Source organism: Antrostomus carolinensis, unplaced genomic scaffold, assembly GCF_000700745.2.
Source record: "Antrostomus carolinensis isolate BGI_N321 unplaced genomic scaffold, ASM70074v2 scaffold15829, whole genome shotgun sequence".
In the NCBI taxonomy this organism is placed as follows: Eukaryota; Metazoa; Chordata; class Aves; order Caprimulgiformes; family Caprimulgidae; genus Antrostomus; species Antrostomus carolinensis.
Window position 1 is genome coordinate 19,774 of NW_010339362.1, and position 16,444 is coordinate 36,217.

The following is a 16,444-nucleotide window of genomic DNA, read 5'->3' on the forward strand; positions in this document are numbered from 1 at the left end:
ATTATAAAATATAAAAAATGCAGATTCCTTATTAGCTGGAAACCATATCCTGGGCTGCATCAAGAGAAGCGTGGCCAGCAGGTCGAGGGAGGTGACTCTGCCCCTCTACTCCGCTCTTGTAAGGCCCCACCTGGAGTACTGCGTCCAGTTCTGGAGCCCCCAACATAAGAAAGACATGGACCAGTTAGAACTAGTCCAGAGAAGGGCCACCAGGATGATCCGAGGGCTGGAGCACCTCTCCTATGAGGACAGGCTGAGAGAGTTGGGGCTGTTCAGCCTGGAAAAGAGAAGGCTCCGGGGAGATCTTATAGCGGCCTTCCAATACCTGAAGGGGGCCTACAAGAAAGCTGGGGAAGGACTTTTCATAAGGGCTACTAATGACAAAACAAGGGGAAATGGGTTTAAACTGAAGGAGGGGAGGTTTAGATTAGATATTAGGAAGAAGTTTTTCACTGTGAGGGTGGTCAGACACTGGAACAGGTTGCCCAAGGAAGTTGTGGATGCCCCCTCCCTGGAAGTGTTTAAGGCGAGGTTGGATGAGGCTTTGAGCAACCTGGTCTAGTGGAAGGTGTCCCTGCTGACAGCAGGGGGATTGGAACTGGATGATCTTTAAGGTCCCTTCCAATCCTAACCATTCTATGATTCTATGAAAATGTATTCTGGGAAAGAAGAAAATATATCAGACAGGGAAACTGTATTCTTAAGTGAGCTCAGCAGGGGTAAGAGTACTTAGGCAAATTAATTCAGTGTTAATGAAGGCAAATTTAACAAGCTCTGGTTCTTTGATTATTTTGCCTTATGCATGAAGACAAATTCAGAATCCTCAGAGGACTTGACTATAAGAAAATATAAGGTGATTTCGTATTTTAGTATTGCTAATTAGTTCATCCACACACACAAATTAAGAGGCCATTAAAATGCCTGCCAGTACCGTAGAAGGCACTGAAAGAGATAAGAAGTTGTAGTCCTATACATTAGAGGGTTAATGACACTGGGTCTTATCATTCCCATCAGGATCTGTGTAGCAGATGAGTGTGCAAGCTAAGGGCGGCTCTTCCTTTGGGGCTTACAGGAAGCCACATAGATTTGGCAAAAACACATATTCCAAAGCCAGGTATCACTTCTCAGTTGAAAGAGTTCCTGTTAAAAGAACCAGTTTACCATACTCTGGCACACTGGAATCTCCAATATGCTGCTGCTTGCTCCCAGTAGCGAACAGACTGACAAAAAAACCCAAAAAACAAACCCCATCAGATTTCTGTAGCATCCACACTCCCACTACCAAGTGTTTTTACTGTCTTTGCTCGTTCAGCTCAGTATCAGCACCACCTGAGGTTCCAAAAACAATTCAGGGAGACATTATGACCCCCCTCCATCAGCAAGATTTAGAGGATGTCCATGACGCTGGATGAAATGCAAAGCCACATCTTTAAGAGAACACAGAAAAAGAGCTGGGGACAAGCCTTTCCCTGGGCACCTTTGTTAATGCTCAGCCAGTTCCAAACAGATATCCTCACTGTTTGAATGATTTGCATTGCTTTCTGCTTCACACTTAACAATACCTGTTCATTCTTGACTTGAACAGTTGCTATTCCAAACATCCTTTAAAAGCAGCTCATACATCTGCCAAGAAGAGCAGTGCTGGGCAAATTTTTTTATTATTATTATTTTTTTTAATCTCACTGAAGAAAGATGGACTAGATGGGCTATGACATGCACTTAACCATCCACATGCTTTCCCTCTCATGTATGTGTTGCGTATGTCAGTTTTTCCTCAGTTAAGTATTATGTCAAGTGACATCAGAAGGGTGGAAGAAAGGCCCATCTTTTCATCATTCCCAAATAGTTTACTCTTTCCATGCCCCGAAAATGGTTAATATTCCTACATTTTTTTTATCCTATTACAGAAAAAGTCTTAGATTTTTTCCTACTGTTAGAAGTCTAGGAAGAAATCTCCTAAGTCCCGTTATATATTCCATCTTTGCTGTACCTATGAAGAATATATTCTCAGTTATTTGTGGGTTTCCACTTTCAACAAATATGAACATTCTCATTAATCTTTGCACTGACATCATCTCCTAAAAAGTCCAGGGAGAACAACTGGCTCATTTGAAAAGTTTACACAGAGTCATGTAGACCGAGACGACTGTCTTGATTATCTGGTTTGGCTTCCTGTAAAGCAGTACACCCACAATTTTTGAATGAGCAATCATGTAATTTTAAAAGGCCACTCAGTTCCAATTTAAAGAACATAGACAACAGGAGTTTTGGACAGAAGAATCCCAGGCCGTAGCCAAGGAGACAAACTGGGCTGGTTACATGGAAAGTCTTAGCGTAAGAAAGATGGAGAAATGCAGTTCCACTTGAATGGAAAGCTGCAATCACTCTTAAAAGTAAAGAAGAAAGTCTCTCCTAAATGTTTACCTTGCTCCCTTCCCAAGGCAATTTGAAAGGCAAAACAGCTCACTCTGCATACGCCTCATCAACTTTTAGCATTAAGTCCTCACATTCTACAACTTGTCACAATGTAAACAGCTAAAGATTTTTTAAAAAGAATTTAATTAACTGTGTGACATTAGTAAATCCTACGATGTTAAAAAGAACAAAAACTCCAGGTTGATTTAAAAAAAACAGGAACAGAACTGAATAGACTCTCTTTTTCTCTGGGTTGCCCCTGTGTGGGTGGCTTGGCTATTTGCAAACAGAGATAAAAATCTGTAAGCAGCGATTCGGACTTCCATGCCTCAACTTGTTCATGATGCAATATGCTCATCTGGAGCTTCTGATTTGACTAAATTACATTAAATCAACAGCATAATGGGGGAAATGAGGGAAGCACAATCAGTGAGATATTCAGAAATATTCTACCCAACATTATTAGCAAAGTTTTATTCAACACAATCTGCTTCAAGAGTCACTAGTGCAGTTGTAAATGTCTTTTGAATTTAGATGCCTTTTTCCCCAGTGCCTGGTAGAAGAAAATAAATGCTCACTACCACAGTGCTTTGAGAGCATGCAAATATTTTTTTGTAGGGTAACCATGCTTAAAAATTACCATTACTATGATTTAGGCACAGCACTTCTAGTGTTCCCTATTCAGATGGTGGTAAGTTGACACTTTCAATGAGTAAGCAGAAATCAGCCATGACTCTGTAGTAAGTTCTGCATAGCCAAAGGTGATGGTAATAAAAACTATTTCATTTTTGTTTTTATTTTTTAAAAACAGTTGCAAACATAAAAATAATTGAACTATAGACAGATAGAATCTATGAAGATCCATAAGGCTTCTAGGAAAAGAGCTTGCTTAAGGCCTATAGTATGGAATAAACACACATCATCTTTATCGTCAAGTGACCATATCCTTTTCTAAAGTTCCACAATATCGAGCTAATAACATTTCAGACCTTAATTAGCAAAAAGAAAACTTATGCCCTTTATGATTTGAAATTAATAGGACTTTAGTTGCTATCATCTGCAGTGCTATTTTTCAGATTGGCTTTAATGATCATTGTGTAACTGTGCATGTGCTTTTGTAATATAAATAATTCAACCATTTAATTTCAATTTTTTTACGAGGGAACAAGGACAAGTCTGCTTGATGAACTAATGACCTGCAAAATTTCAGATATTATCAGATAATGAAGAAGATGGCAGATCAATGCTAAAACCACATTTTCAAAACATGTCTACAGTACAAGGTTGCAGCCTAGTAGAGTAGTTATTCTGGCAAATATCTCTGCTTAATTTGGTATGCATCCTTCATTATCTGATTCGTACTGCTATCACTAGTCTTTCTACTGTACAATTAACTCCTTAAAAACAACACTGAAAAACCTTTTCATCTCTCTCTTCCAAAAACATGCAATAATCCACACCAGTATTTTGTGATATGCTCGCAAGGTCAACGTTTTCAAAAGAATTAATGAATAGCAAGAATTCCAATTCTGGGGTGCTAATTTTTTGATCCTGTAAAGAGGTGACTGGAGAATGAGTTTTAGGACTAAATAAGCCATTATCCAAGCATGGGATGTCCACTGACGCACATCACTGACAACCTTCTCTGGAGATAGAAATGCACCCCTTACTCAGGAAACATGATAATACAACAAATACTGAAAACTGACACAACTGCATCACTTTCACTCCAAGGTAAGAAGCTTAAAAAATTACTCTAGCTCTATTTTAGGATCACAAAACATGGAGCAGGGGTTCTTTTTAAAGCAGGGATTTGAATCTCTTCTGCTTCTTCTGCCTTCCCTCCCCAATCCTTGCCTCCTCACCCCAGCAGAGAGAAAGCGGAATAAGTCTGAGGGTTGAAGGCTTGAAGCAGGTGAAGCTCCTGTTGGAGTCTGGTCTAAGAGTTCAGAGAAAAGAGGAGCCCAAGGTCCTTCATTGAGTTATTTTCCCGCTTCTCTTCCTCCCTTACAGTAGCACAGAAATAAACCAGGAAAAGCATCTAACTTCTGCTTCACTCTTGTGTTGGGAGGCTGGGAACTCCCAACATAACACCAATGAACCGGGCTTTTGCTTAGGAAGCCTGAAACTTTCAATGTATTTCTGTTCTCAGAAATTAAGTGGTGCTAGCTGGATCATACTCACACATATAGTAGGAATATTTTAGAAAAAGTAACCAAGCAAACAAGTCTGACAAAAAATAACCAACAACAAACACCTCACCAGAGTTACCCCTGGACAAACTGTATCATATGTTATGGCAATCAGAGACCAACAAGTTTAAAAACAAAACAAACTACAACAGAATTGGTAAAAGCTTTTGACAAGTCTTCAATACTTCCTCATGAAGTATCAAGGCATCAGTTAAACCTGCTTCTTTCAGTGAAACAGCATAGATAGCAAATCAAGACAGGATCTGATCCGACTGATGCAGAAAGGTTTTATTTAAAGTAAATTCAAGTAGAGAACACTCCAAGAGTTAACAATGAAAAAGAGAGGAAGGAGCTCTGAGGTTAAGGTTAAGGGCAGCATCTCAAGGATAACAGACTGAAAATAGGAAAAGAAAAATGTTAAGGTTGACATTAGGAAAACATTTATTATCATGAGGATGATTAGACAATGGAATAATTTCCCAAAGGAAGTTGTTGAGTCAAACACTAGAGGCATTCAAAGGAAATCTAGATAAAAACACCAGGCAATCCATCTGGAGGGCAGCCCTGCACTGATGACCCAAGAGGCTCTTTCCAAGTCATTGAGGATTCTCCTCTTGAAAACAATTCAGAACTTTCTATAGCAACATGTGAACCAAAAAGTAAATGTAAAACATTGCACAAAACCAGAGAAGGCATTTAACGGGAACGTTGTTTTCAGCTTACAGATTTTTTCCTCTATAGTACAAATAATCTGTGTCTATATATACATTCATTACCTCTAAAAAATCCTACCACATACAGATCAGCACAGTGACATTGAGAAGATAAATAAAGCTATGAAATACATTTTCAAAATAAATGACAGGAGCTTATATATAAAACTTGCCTTATGAAACACGATGGACATCATGAAGAAATCCAGCAAGAAATTTTCTGAAATGTCTCTATAGTCAAATCGGAAGAAGATTACAGTAAAGCTCAAAGTAACAAATTGATTAATAGGATTACAGAACGAGGAGCGGAGGAGTTTCATCCCAGCAACTGTTATTAGGATAATATCACAGCTGTAAGAAAGGCAGAAAGAAAAACCTCATTGAATCAAAGTCATAAAGCATTAAATTATGAAGCTCTTAAATACAAACAGCTGCACCAGATGTATTTTAGATTGCTATGTATATCTAAATCTACACATCTTATTGATTTCTCATATTAATCTTATGTTCTTTGAATAATCACATTTATTTTACCCATGTGCAACTCCCTATTTTTCCCTTATCATTATCACACACTTGTAATCTGTAAGAAAGAACTCTGTACTAAAACCAGTAGTATTGACTATTAAAACCAAGAATCTAAGAAGGATATTTTTTGTATAGCTCTTACAATAAAATTCGAGTTTCAGAAGTATCTTGGCACTTCCATTCACACATTACCGTAATTTGAAAAAAACCGCCTTGAACTCACTCCATTTTTTTATTCCTAGAAATTTCACTCGATGATAGAGTTTATAATTATTCTGCTAATTTCATTACAGACAATGCCAAAATTCTGGGTAGAAACACCCACAGACACGCAGTGCTTGAAATTCTTGCCATTGTTCTTGATGGGAAGGCTGTCTATTCTATATAGTAATTAGTTCATCAGATGAAAAGAAATTGTGTGTTGCATCTGTGTGTTGTAACATACATGCAGTCTGTATTTTGCTCTCTCTTATTATATTCAAGAGAGTGAAATTAAGCTAAGTACTCCAAACAGTAAGTGACCACACAGAAAATCAAGTAGCACAGTCTTTAAAAATTAAGAGCTTGCTGCTATAGCTCCAAGAAGATAATGTTCCTTTTTAAACTCTCCAAAAAACGACAGTGTTTTCTGTGTAAGAAAAGAAAATACAATTATATGAGAAGGAAAGATGGAGGTAACGTGTTGGCAGCCCTTGAATTTAAAAAACCAGTCCAGTCTCTGGATATATATCTGATCTTAGAGATTTGAGGTTGTTCACATTTTTAAGTTTTGTTTTTAAGATACTTTACAGAATTAGAAAGATGGTCTTGCTTGGACACTGATTTTGATCTCTCGATAATTCAGCCTATTCTGAGGGTCAGATCCTAGAAAGGTCTCAGGCTCATTGATTTTTAGATCACCTGGATAGATGGGCACTCCCCTGAGATGCGACACAATACTGGGCTCCAGACCATGAACACTTGAATGGTTCTGCGTTTTAATGAACAACCACTGAAAACCACAGGAATGAGCTCAGGAGAAGGAAACGGAACATATGATTCTCCACTTCTATAAGAATTTCCTTACCACCAAAGCAGAGAGAATCAGGAGCAAACCTCCCATAGCTTCTTATTTCCCTGTAAGTGCTTGTTAAATTAAATGGGCAACACCACCTTGTCCATCAAGGTTTTTAAAGGCAAGAAAATCAAAGCAGTATTTTGTGAACTCAATCTTGATCACATACTGGGCATGCTGCAAAAACAGCCCTCAGCTCAAAACCTTTGGGTTTCTGGGTCCTCGTCAGGATAAGGTAAAAGTGATTTACTCTGAAAGCTCTGGCATGTTCAGAGATATATCTCAAGCCTCCTAATGAACCATCAAGTCAAATTCAGGAGTATTTAGTGATATTAAGTACCCTCAGGGTTTTCTGGCAGTTGAACAAGTATATTGTATTCCAGTTTTGCACACTGATGCCCAAGAATCATATTGGATCTATTCCTGAAATGACAACCCAAACCTAATAGACATGTAACAGCAACTCCTTGTTAATTGAGAGCCAGGTGACTTCTCTTAAGTAAATTAAGCACATTCACTTTTTGGGATAAGTATTGTTTTTTTGATGCTGGTGAAAACAGATGGGACTTCAATGCATAATGAGTGACTCAAAGTAGGCCAAGTATTTGCAAAATGCATGGAAGGTTCTCCTTCATCCTGCTGCAAACCAGGAGAATACCTGCTGCCACGACTGACACTTGACAGGCCAGAAAGCTCTAAACAGGTTTTCAATATTCTATCTAGCAAGGCTCGTAAGTCTGTACATTTCCAGGTTGATTTTATGTGGCATTTATTCATTATTGTGTAACTTCTGTAATGCAGATGCAATTTTATTTGAGTGCAGGTCATTCTAAAGGATCCCTAGGACATCACTGTTGGAATGAAATGCCAAGCTGACCTTATTTCTCACCTTGTCAAAGCTGTTCTTTTCAATTTGCCCCAGATTTCTGAATGGAAAACTTAGCAACTAAGCTAAATAGATTCTGAAGCCACTAGAAACCACCCCAGAGTGTCATTTTTGCAACATGGATGAATTTTCACATGGAAAACTTAGGGATCACAGAGTAAAAAGAAGACTTTTTCCTCACTGGATCTGTTAACATGCAGAAAACTTCACACAAAAAAAACCCCATTATATAAAATAATGCTCTCACAGGTAATAGAAAATAATTTGCTCATTATCCCTCTTCTTTACAGATATTGCCACACAAGATGCTTTTCCTGGGGCCTTAGCTCCCAGCAGAGAGAAAGCAAGAGAGAGAGAGAAAGGGGGCTTATTTCTGAAGTCTCTGTGGCAGGTAACAGGCAAGCTTTTCAGCTTGCCAGTATGGGTCCCATTAATAACCAGCACATCAGGATCTGGAAAGCTCAAGCAAACTCCCGACTGTGAAGTAGCTGTTCTGTTTCCTCAAGAAGCAAACTGCTTCAGTCCTTTAAATCACAAAGCAAGGTGAAGCTTCTTTAAAAAGTACACTCAAATTGAGGAAAAACTGCAAAATCAAATCATGTAAAATATACCACCTCAGCCACTTTCAGACACAGAGCAGGTGAGTGCCACCTTCCCTTCTCCAAGGTATGATGCAGTCTGATCCTTGGGTGGAAAGTAACCAAGGAATGTTACAACAACAGAAAATGGGTATTTATGTATTAAAGTAGTGAAAGTACAACCCTCAGTAATGTTGTATATGGAAGGAGCAAGGAGAATCCAGGATTCCTCACAGGCTTACAGAGTTGAGGAGAAAGAGGTAGGACCTGAGGATGAATGTTTTGTGTGAGGTATTTACATGGTAGCTGTAGGGGAGGCGTATTAAAGAGGAGTGACAGAGAAGAAGGGATACTGGGAGTGTTGTGGACAGACCTCAGTTACAAGAAAAAGGAGAAAATATAGGTTTTAAATCCAAGGTGATAATGAAGACACAAGGGGGATGGGGAAGGAAAGGACTGTCATGGTATTCCCCTACAGGCCAAACAATCAGAGGCAGACAAATGTAATTACTTTCTTTAATCTCAGGATTTCTAGGGCACTGACTCACTACTTCTGAACACTTGAGGGAGGTGATACTTTAAAGTGCAATCTAGCTTGGAGGAATGACTATGTAAAAATAGCACCTTCCTAACCCTACATATTTACTCCGTGCATGTGTTCAGTCACGTCTGCTAACTAGTGAACAAAGGACATTTTGATTACTTTTAGCTCTCCCAGCCCTGCAGAACCAAATAGAGGTATGAGTGTGAACTCAGTTTCACCCTGGACAATACACCTTAACTCCTGAAGTGCCTTGGCCTTAACATCTCCCAAGTCCCTGGGGGTAAAAAGGTCAATGGGGAACTAAACAGGCTATCTCTGAGTGACTGATGAGAGTCTCTCTGGAAAAGTAGTTGTCTGGGAGGAATATGCAGAAAATTTGACTAATGCCATAGTCCTAATTTCAGCCCCTAAAAGCAGGGACCACCTTTTCCTTATAGTTGTGTAGTCCCTAAAGCTGTGTTGCTCTTCATGAGAGAAGAATTAAAACAACATGCAATTTTAACGTCAAGTTATTTTATCTAATAAAGTTAAGAATCTAAATTATTATTAATACTGAGGAACTCCCCCACATCCAGCAGTTCTTCCTGCTACTGGAACCTTCCTTCCTGAACACAGGCTGTTTCTTTGTTTTTATCATCTGCATCATTGTCATTCTGATAAAATGACTGCAGAAACTCTGCTCACTGGGGATACTGCAGTCACTAAGCCTGCTGAATATCTGCAGTAGTCAAGTCACTGACCAAAATATTTACCATAAAAGGCTGTCTGCAAGGATCATACTGTGAGAACATGGATCAGCATCACCAGTTCTGCTTAATATCAGAGACAACAGACTTCAGAAAAACTTGTATCCCTACCCTTCTCAAACAACTCTTAATGCAGGACTATCCAGCATTCTACACTGTTGAATATTTTATTCAGTCTTGACTTAAAAAGACTTGTGTGGTGAAGCTTCTGATAACTCCTTTGGGACACTATGCCGTAGTCTTAAAAATCCTCAGTTACAAAATGTTTCCTGATATCCAGCCTAGATTTCTCATTTTCATCTGATTAATTCTAGTTACCCCACTGTGTTTAAACCCATCAAACACCTGCAGCCTGGTATAGTGTGTCTTGCTTTTAATTGACTTTTATACATTACATATATATCTATATATATCTCTCTAATATTTTAATTTCTCTCTCTCTCACTGGAGTCATGTCTTAGCATGTGCTATAGTAGTTTTTCTTTTTTCTTTCAGTAAAGCCAATGATTATTGTGTACTGAAATAATAATATATGAAAGCAAACTGTGACAAGCAAACAGACTTAAGAAACAGATTTCATTTCTCAGTCTTCAGTCTAAAACCAAATATTCTACTAATCACATGCTTTGAGTTATAATCTACTTACTGTGTACCAAGTTTCTTGTATTTACTAATTGAGAAAGCATCAATGGTGAGGGCATTCAGTATTATAGCTGGATACAAAACATATTTCTCAAAGCACTGAAGCCACACATAGAGCCTTTCAAACCACATCAGATGAGCAGCATCTGAAATAGAAATTCAGATAACAGATAATTTTATCAAATAAAGAGCATCTTTTGCACTGCAATACCGTAGAATGAGTTAGCTCACATTAATTAAAAAAATTAACCAACTAAATTATGAAACATTGGAATTCATAATTCTTTTGCAATAGAGGAAAAGTATGTTTCGCTGCTTCTAAGTGCACTCACAGGAAACACTCAGAAATGGTAAGAGATGGCACATGCTAAATGGTAGTTTTTACATAATGCAATTACTAGTCACTATATTAAAGAGCACTTTTAGTGATGAAATGACTCCTGGAGAGGCCCTCTCCAGCTCTGGCGCTGACCTGGTGGATGACCTAGGCAACCTCATTTGAACTCTGTGCCTCTCCTTCCTCATCTTATAGTGGCAAAACACTGTTCCTTAGATGGCAAAGTATCATTGACCTCATTGATAAATGAAATACCCTTTGAGATCTAAAGACTGAAGAATTAACAGGAGCTGGAAACTGTCATAGATGTTTCGCAAAACAAACAGCCGTTGTAAAAAGCATCTGCCAGGATCACATCATTCACCAGTAAAGAATATCTTTTTTTGCAGTAGACTTTTCTAACATCACAGTATAAGTATGCTATATGAGTATTAAACAAGAACTGAATGCTCTGTGCAATTCAACTGCTATGAGAACTTAGGTGAACTGAGTGCAGAAACACTTATGTATGGATAAAATAACGTCTTTATTCTCAACTGAGCTCAGCTAGACAAGGTTATTGGAAAAACAGTGAATGCAAAAAAGCAGAACTTGTTATTGACACAGAAATAACAATGCCAGCTACTGAATCTCCAATACTCTTCCCTGCAGAAATGAAAATAATTATGTGTACACATTCCACTCTCGCCACACACCTTTTCAGTGACAGGCAAAGAAGACACATTAAATCAACATATTTGTGTGTTCTACAGACAAAATTGTATATTGTACAGGCTCAAAGAGAAAGATCTAAAAGCAATCCTTCCAGATTAGCTTTAAGTCATGCTTTGCCAGTATCTTAAACTAAGGCAATGCTCTCACAAAAAACTGCTTTCAGAAAATATGATCAACTCCAGTTTTTCATTATAACAAACAAATATTTCCTGCTGTTATTATCTAAGAGCCATCTCCTAAAAATTCATACATGCAGCAAAGTGTCCATTTTGGAACCTAGCTGTTATTCTCCATTCCTCTCTCCTCCTTCTGAACTACAAATTGCTCTCAGAGCTCCAACTCAAGAACTTCATCCAGCTGCCCAAAGCTGATCTCTATGTAAGAACTCAAGCTTGAATAAAGATATAGAATATCAAGCAGACTAAAAAGAAGGTAGCTGCAGCAGCAGAGAGCTATTGCAGCAGCAAAGAGATATGTGTGCAGACAACATAGACATCAAAAAAGAGGTCTCATTCAGAGGGGACCCGGGGAAAGATGTGGATGATCTGAAAATGGCTTACATGAATCTGTGGGGCATAAAAGCAGGAGTGGGGAGGAAGAAGGAGAAAAAATATCCTCTACTGTTTCAGGGTTTCTTTCTCACTCAGTCCTGCACTACTTGCTACACATCTATTATACCATGAACTCATACATCTTGACCTCAGCCTTTCTTCCTCAAGTCAGGCAAAACAATAACAAATAATAAATGAGTTATCTCATAGGGGCATCACAAGAACTGCTCCGATAATTGCTATTCTGTGGAAGGCCTGAAAGTTTGAACAGCTCATCCAGAATCTATGAAACAGAGCTAGAAATAAAGTTGTGGAATTACAATACCAGCTGCTTGTCTAATTGCAAGCAATCATTCGTCTCCCCATAGCACTACATTTGTCAGAAATTAGGAAGTTGGAAATGAAATTCTATGCAGTAAAAGCACCTCACAGACATCTTGTTTTTTGTACTCGTCCTTTTATTGTCCACGCCTGACAACTACAGGATACTGTTCTTTTCCAAGCTTCTCTTTCTAAACAGAGAACCTTTAAGTTCGGCTCCAACATTTCTCTTACAGGGTAAAAGATAGAAGACAGCCTGTCAGACATATCTATCAAAGGGATTACACAACCTCTTTCTCAGTCTGTTTCATCTCAGAATTTGATAAAAAGCCTCTGCAGCATTCTAAGGGACTGATTTTTTTTTTTTTTTAACTCTTGTTTTCTAACACACAACACCTACAAACTGAGGACTGTAAAAAAAGGGAAAAAAGCCTGTTGTCTGCAGCAGGTAGCATGGAAAATGCAGCTGGATCTCAAAGCAGAAGGAAACCAATCTGTGGAGATCAGTCTGAGAGATCTCTACCCTCAACCTTTTCAAAAGCTGAGTCATTGCACTTAGGAAAACAATGTTTTCTGACAAATGAAGACAGACTTAATCAGGACAAGGGAAAAAAAATCCTACAGCACTTTTTTATGATTAAGTGATGTAACAAACAATAAACCTTGGGTATTCATCAGAATTACTGATTATCAGGGAGAGGAAGCCCAGAACAATGTTTTCAGCTGGGCATGATCCTTAGTAAGATTTATATTTCTACTACACTTTCCTTGGCATATTGTACTAGAAGTTAAAAGGCAACCTTCAATCAAGTCTCCTGGGTACTTTTTTCATACCCAAGTCTTGCTTGGAAAGTAATCATTTTGAAAAACATGATTTAAAAAAAAAAATAAAATTAAATCCTTAATGCGTAGTTTTGCAGAGAGTGATCTGAACTCTTTTGTTGTATAGTTGAAGAACAGACTAAAGTCCCTCAGCAGACTGTGTTCTGACAATGCTGTCTTCAAACACCTCAGGAATATATATTGAGAATGATTAAGGCACAGGATCCATCAAGAAATGACAAGCAAGCTTTTGGCTGGTAGCAAAGGCAAGATGAGAGCTAGGAGGAAAAGAAAAGCTATGCTTCTCAAAGTACGCTGTCTGCTTGCAGAAATAACTGTATCAGAACAGGAAATCAGAGCTCGACACACTGAAATATTTACTGATACTTGCATGTATCAGGGCACTACCCACTGAAGCCAGCAGACATTAGCAAGAACAAATCTTCAAGAACATTTCACAGTTCCTTTCAATTTTAATGTTTCTCTAAAAGTGTTATGACAGAAATTAGAACTCTAAGTTGCACTACCCATGCTGTTCAAATGATATATAGCTGTCAGAATGTACAAAAAATCCTGCCTCAATTTCATCAATCATTTAAGTTTTTAAATTATATAAAATGCCAATGTATTAAGCGTGAGCTATAACATATCAAGCAACACAGCGAGTACAGTACTGTGATGTAAAAGCAAAAGGCAGATCAGATGATAGGCTTGTGAAAGGCCGCTTAAGGCCACTATGATGATTAAGGGACAGAGGCATTTGACAGAGGAGTAGAGGCTGAGAGAGCTGGGGTGGCTTATGTTTGAGAAGAAAAGGCTCAGGGGGCATCTTATTAATGATTGACTGGGGGAATTTTGGGGGTAAAAATACCTGATGGGGAGGGTAAAGTTGATGGAGACTGTTCTCAGTAGTGCCCAGTGACAAGACAAAAGGAAATAGGCACAAAACTGAAATTACATTTCAACATAAGGAAAACAAAATGAAACAAAACCTAAAGAAACCAAAACAAACCAGATTTTCTTACTGTAAGGACGATCGAATGCTAGAACAGGTTGTCCAGAAAGGTTGTGAAGTATCCATGCTTGAAGATATTCAAAACAGGACACAGCCCTGAGCAACCTGCTCTAGCTGACCCTGCCCTGAGCAGAGGCATTGAACTGGAGGTGTCTGCCCAGCCTCAGCCCTTCTGTGCAGTGGTCTCAGGAGAAAACTTCTACAGGTTCACAGATTTGCTGGTGATCAGGAGGGAAAAATGGAAATGATGGGCCATGCACGCTATTCAAAAGAGGGAAATGTAAAGCATAATTTATTCTCCCTGCTCTGTTCCTTCTGGTTTTTTTTTTTCCTAAACCAAGACAAGCTGCAATATATTGCATCCATTGTTTAGAGAACATTTTATTACAAACCTCTCACTTCCCGTTGCTGGTGTTCTTTGCTTTTAAGTATAGGGTGGGAGATCCACAGCCAGGGGTGATGTTTGCGAAGCTGAGGAAGTACGTAATGTGTTACAAATCCCACAGTCCATGCTAAAGCAAACAGGACAATGCTGAGAAATGGCTGGGTCAAAAGAGAAAAAACAAAACATAGTTATAATTTGCAAAGAACATTTTAATATACTTTTAAAAAACATTTTTAACAGTTCCTATAACTGTATTTTCGTGCAATTAATTTTTATTCCTATGTTCAAACTCTCTGACTCCACAGGCAGATACGGATTTTGAAATATATATTTTGCACACACAATTAACCAATTTTTCCTCCCTAATTGGTGGAAAAAAGGCAAGTGATCAGGCTTATTAATTCTGTCCCCCAGTTCCATATCATAAAAGAGCTGTGGATATGCAGAGATTTAAGGAAAGACATGACAAATAAGTAACACTGAAATTAATTAAATTATCCATAAACTAAATGCCTTGCACATAAAAAAAAATGTTATAAGGACCAGTAAATACATTTTCACTAACTTGTCTTCCCATGATCTCTATTCTTTCCAGTAAAAGCACGCTGTGGTTTTGCATAAAAGAGATAATAATACCTTAGGGGAGGGGAAAAAAGGACAGATACATACCCTTAATGATAGAAACACAGTACTGGCACTGACAGCAAATGACAGAACAGCAGCTACTGTGCAGACAATGAGATCTGATTTCAAGATTTCTTTCTGTGAAAATAATTATTTCATACAAAATTAGCAAGCCAATACTATTTTAACCAAACTAAACAAGTCTGTTCTCAATTACTCACAGTTTGCATTGTGATACGGCTACTCAGCACTCCCTAATATAAATGTATTTTCTCCACTCTGTTTTGGGAAATTATTTCTCCACACTCCAGGTTTGTCAAAGTAATCACATTTAAATTCATCATGTCTAAATTATATTTTTAAATAGTGTAGTTTTAAGGTTGGAGAAATGAAAGCAATACATTTTCATACCAAGTCTGATTCTGTTTAAGGAATGTAACTCTTTTACATTATGACTTTTTTATTTCTGGGAATTAAAATTCTGTTTCCATTTCCTATTTGCAAGCATTAAGATTTCTTCAGATTCACTTTCTCTTGCATTACTGAAATGACTCATGTTTTTCTGTAACGTCTTCAGAGACACAAAGTTAATACATTTATTATGTTCTAAAGTGACATGTCTCATTCTCTGATTTTCTGTATTGGAAGGCAAATTTCAGCAAGATTTTATGGATTTCAGACAAGGCCTTTTTCACTGAATAATAATGAAAGGCCATGTCTGCCTTTATATAAAGATCTATAACTAGGGCAGGACTAATTTTGTTTCTAAAGACTGGAAAATATCACTGTCTTTCCAGCCTGTTTTTCTTGTGATTAAAATGTCATCCTCAGTAAACAAATAAACAAGATAGCTTTCGAGTTGTGCAATCTTCTGAATTGTACTTCAGAGGTCACCCAAACGTCTTTGTGAGTAATTGAAAATCTTGTCTTAGATTTATGAGAGGGGCATTTAAGTTCAGCATGCAATACTACTGTTAAGTTACCAAATGAGTAACTATTTGTAGCTCTTGGTTTAGAAACTGACATGCTTTAATTTAAAGACACCTAGAAAAGACACGTGAAAAATGCAACACTTGTTAGAATGAGAAGCTCATCCAATTTCCTGGTGCTGCAATCTAGGTAGTCTTCATAATACTCATTACAGAAAAAGAAAGAAAACTAAAATAATTATAGGATAGCAAACCTACTAATAAGGGAGATAAAAAGAAAGCAAGAAGAACAACTGAACAACAGAAGGGTTGCGAATTACAGAGGAAGCTGGTAGCAAGCACTATATTTAGGCTGCTATCACTCCCTGTTATGAAAGACACATCTTAGTAAAAGGTCACAAGCATCAGCACTTCCACTTACTGCAGCAGGTCTTTGAAATTCAGCAGG

The 16,444-nt window shown here is 38.0% G+C and overlaps 1 protein-coding gene across 1 annotated transcript in view; it reads right to left on the reverse strand.

Moving 5' to 3' along the window:
• Positions 1-2,118: 2,118 nt before the first annotated feature.
• Positions 2,119-16,444, reverse strand: part of LOC114818938 (pecanex-like protein 2) — a gene marked incomplete at its 5' end in the record, with an annotated part of 23,822 nt that continues 9,496 nt past the window's right edge. Inside the window, 5 exons of the mRNA XM_029086956.1 lie at positions 2,119-2,172; positions 5,494-5,671; positions 10,303-10,444; positions 14,451-14,601; positions 15,113-15,205. Coding sequence (XP_028942789.1) covers positions 2,119-2,172; positions 5,494-5,671; positions 10,303-10,444; positions 14,451-14,601; positions 15,113-15,205 — 618 coding nt within the window. The remainder of the gene's footprint in view (positions 2,173-5,493; positions 5,672-10,302; positions 10,445-14,450; positions 14,602-15,112; positions 15,206-16,444) is intronic.